The sequence below is a fragment of the Histoplasma capsulatum genome, genomic scaffold (genome assembly GCF_000149585.1).
Source record: "Histoplasma capsulatum NAm1 scaffold_5 genomic scaffold, whole genome shotgun sequence".
Taxonomy (NCBI): Eukaryota; Fungi; Ascomycota; class Eurotiomycetes; order Onygenales; family Ajellomycetaceae; genus Histoplasma; species Histoplasma mississippiense.
In genome coordinates this window covers 2,619,058-2,622,363 of record NW_001813978.1, presented here as the reverse complement: position 1 = coordinate 2,622,363, position 3,306 = coordinate 2,619,058, and the positions used below count along the sequence as shown (strand labels likewise).

Here is a 3,306-nt window from a genome sequence, read left to right as displayed (position 1 = left end):
ATATAAACAAAGATAATAATAAGGAAATAATAAATCGATATAGGATTACAATTGCCCCTCTTTTTTATAAGAGCTGCCCTCAGCGATTTTTCGTTCCTAATTCAATAAAATTTTCGTTCTCCCTCCCCCCCCCTTTTGTTGAAATGGGCTCCCTAGCTTTAACCCTAATCTCGTGGCGTACAACAGTCGGATTCCGTGCGAATGTTGTGCCCCCAGACTTGGGGATGTCGATTTTTGGTGTGCGTTGGGGCCCAATGCCTGGAAGTGTTGTGAGGCTTGTGCCTCTGCAGGAAAATCCTGCAAACCTGTGAGTGTCTCTCTTTGATTTCTATTTCCTTTTTCCCTTCCTTCAAATTTGTTTTTTGGATAGATAGTAGTGCTCTTAGCAATGTTGATATATTGATAATGGTGTTAGGTGTGTGATACGCCTCTTTTGAGGCACATTATGCGCGGGCGAGCGTTTATTTTCGCAGGGGTGGCGGCCGGGGAGGATATGGCCATCCACAAAAGTCGCCTTCATCGTTTGGTAAAACGATTGGACGCACCTCGCCTGGCGGCGTTGTCTGCTCGGGGCAGGGCCGGGGCGAATGCCCTGTGGTCCCAGCGCCGGGCGGCGGCTGAGCCTGCAGGGGTGCAGGTTTTGGAGGCAGTGGTTGTGCCTGGTCCTTCCAGGGCAGAGGTGTTAGAGGAAGAGGAGGGTGTGGAGGAGAATGTGGGGGTTTTGGAGGTGTCGAGCTCCATGGGCTCCGTGGCGGAGGGGTTGATTGAGGAGGGGTTGGCTGGAAAGGAGTTGACAGAAGAGGAGCTGGTGGGAGAGGAGCTGGCAGAAGAGGAGTCAATGGAGGAGGTTGTGAGAGTGCTGATGACCACAGTGCCACTGGCGTCTGTGGAGCAGGGGGGGCGGGTGCCCCGGACGGTGGAGGAGTGGGATGAGGGGGATGGTGGGAGGGAGAAGAGGAAGTGAGAGATGGGGGGTGAGATGAGGGTGGGTGAATTGAGGGCCTTTAGGCTTTCCTTAGAACCCATTTCCTTTTTTTTTTTTTTTTTTTTTTTTTTAGTTGTGTAGTTATTATATGAATTTTTTCCTTTTCCTCTTTTCCCTGATAAAATCCTTCTAAAAAAAATGCATTTGATTGGAGTTTGGGTGAGATTTGCGCTTCTAGCGTTTTTCAACTTGAGATTCGCGCTTTTGATGTTTGGGAGTATGTTGATTTTGTATTTGTCATTCATTTTCTTGTTCAAGGAAGATTTTGAATGCCAAGAGTGTTTAATATGTTTTCTTCTGGTTCTCATGTATCACCACTAGGTCCCCAACCTGTCCATCTCACAAGATATTCCGGAGGTTTGTTTTTTCGTTGTCGTTTTCAAAAATTTCCTCAACTTGGTATTCTTCTTCGCCGTCGACAAGTTCCGGTCCTGGTTCTGGTAAAGCTCCATTCCTGCGGTTGTATGGCTCCAATAAAGAAACATGGAATACAGGATGGATGTTTCTATATGAAGGTGGCAGTTTCAGTTTGTACACTTGTTTTCCGATGGTATTCAGAATCTTAAAGGGTCCAACATATTTATGGTCGAGTTTACGAACCGGGCGTAGTAATCGGAGGTTTTTTGCATTGAGCATGACGTAGTCACCTATTTTAAATTGTTGAGGCTTATGTTTTGCATCGTAATAGATTTTCTGTGCTTGTCGCGCTTTTTGTAGGTTCTCGATGAGCTTGTGGCGTGTTTCCTCAATATGTTTCGCGCGGCTAGCAGCATGTATGGCAACCGGTTGTGGTGGTTTGCTGACGTTAATTTTCAAATCAGGTCGATATCCCATTAAGGCTTCCGCGGGTGCCATTCCAGTAGAGGCATGTTGAGAGGTATTGTAAACAAACTGTGCTAGTGGTAGCCAGCGTGCCCAGTCATCTTGATGATAGTTGACAAAGCATCGGAGATAGTTAATGTTCCAAGGTTTGATTCTGTCGTTCCGTTTGGCCATCTGTTTGAGGGTGAAAGGCTGTCGAAAGTTTCCGGCGTGCGCCTAGCATGTAACAAAAGGTGGACCAGTAATGGCTTGTAAACAGCGAACCTCAATCAGATATATGGTTTTTAGATACTCCATAAATTGTATAGAACTTGGTATAAACGATTTCCGCTAGCTCATCCGCTATAATGTTGTTGGTGCAAGGAATATAGATCGTAAACTTGGTATATATATCCACAATCACTAAAATCACATCGTAGGTTTGGTGGAGGAATGTAGAGGCTGGTAAGCCTGTAATAAAATCCATAGTAATGGATTCAAAAGAATTTGATGGTAAGAGAATTGTACCCAACTCTCCATATTGTCTGTGCCGTTTTGGCTTAACTCTTTGACAAGTTCACAAGTGGATATATAATCTTTGACATTTCTGATTAGCTCATGCCAATAGTATTTGTCCTGGATGCTGTCTATGGACTTTTTTATGGCATACGTAGTCAATAATTTTCCGGGCTGGAATAACCTTCGGCGCGGTTTTGACCATAGGCCATGTCAAACCCCCCCATCAACCCCCCGCCATTAAAACTACATGCACTAGTCATGTCTCATACATATCTCGCGCATCTCTACGGAGTAAAGTGCTCTGAATGCTCCAGAGACAGTGATTGTATCATATTTCTCAGAGCTCTATTTCTTAGCTAACCTGGATCCTAACTCTAGATTACTAATTCTAACTCATAATTATTTTTTCAGATGTTAAAATATTGAAATAGTTATCCCCTCGTCCGTAGGTTTGTGCAAAATTAGCGTGGTTTCAATTAGTGTATGGAATTCTGCACCGGCGCCCTGGGCATAACCAATAGAATCCTATATAATTTTATATGAATGATAATTGGTCATTTAGATCCACTGATTGAAGATCCCATGTAAATCTTAAGAATGTGTATGGAATTCAACGCGTTTGAAGCCCTGCCTGTCTGCCTGCCTGCCTGATTCTCATATATTCACCCACCTATCCCCCTACCCGCGAATATGGAACCCCCCAAACCTGCGAACGTGGAATCCACTGAGAAACCTACTAAATCCAATGGTGAGTTCCTTATATTAATCAATTCAAATGACATAGCTAACTAATTCATTCTCTAGTTCATACAAAAACATCAAGAAAATGAAAACGGCCTGTGGAGGAGGTTATTGCAGAACTTCCACCTCTAGAATCAGTGAAATTCCACCCAATACCGCCTACCTCATGAGATCCAATTCTCAATATTTCTGCAAATATCAATATTAGCAGTCATATGACACCCTGTTTACCTTATTCTTCTTGAGAAATGCTTCAAGAA

The 3,306-nt window shown here is 43.9% G+C and overlaps 2 protein-coding genes across 2 annotated transcripts; one reads left to right on the top strand and one right to left on the bottom strand.

Annotated features, from left to right (window-relative positions):
- Window positions 1-143: 143 nt before the first annotated feature.
- On the top strand, window positions 144-964 carry HCAG_05633 (predicted protein; the record flags this gene model as incomplete). Its single annotated transcript, XM_001540116.1, has 2 exons — window positions 144-307; window positions 439-964. 2 exons carry the CDS (start codon window positions 144-146, stop codon window positions 962-964), a joined length of 690 nt encoding a protein of 229 aa, XP_001540166.1.
- Window positions 965-1,324: 360 nt separating this feature from the next.
- Window positions 1,325-1,981, bottom strand: HCAG_05632 (predicted protein; the record flags this gene model as incomplete). Its single annotated transcript, XM_001540115.1, has 1 exon — window positions 1,325-1,981. The coding sequence occupies one exon, from the start codon at window positions 1,979-1,981 to the stop codon at window positions 1,325-1,327; it is 657 nt and encodes a 218-aa protein (XP_001540165.1).
- Window positions 1,982-3,306: the final 1,325 nt, after the last annotated feature.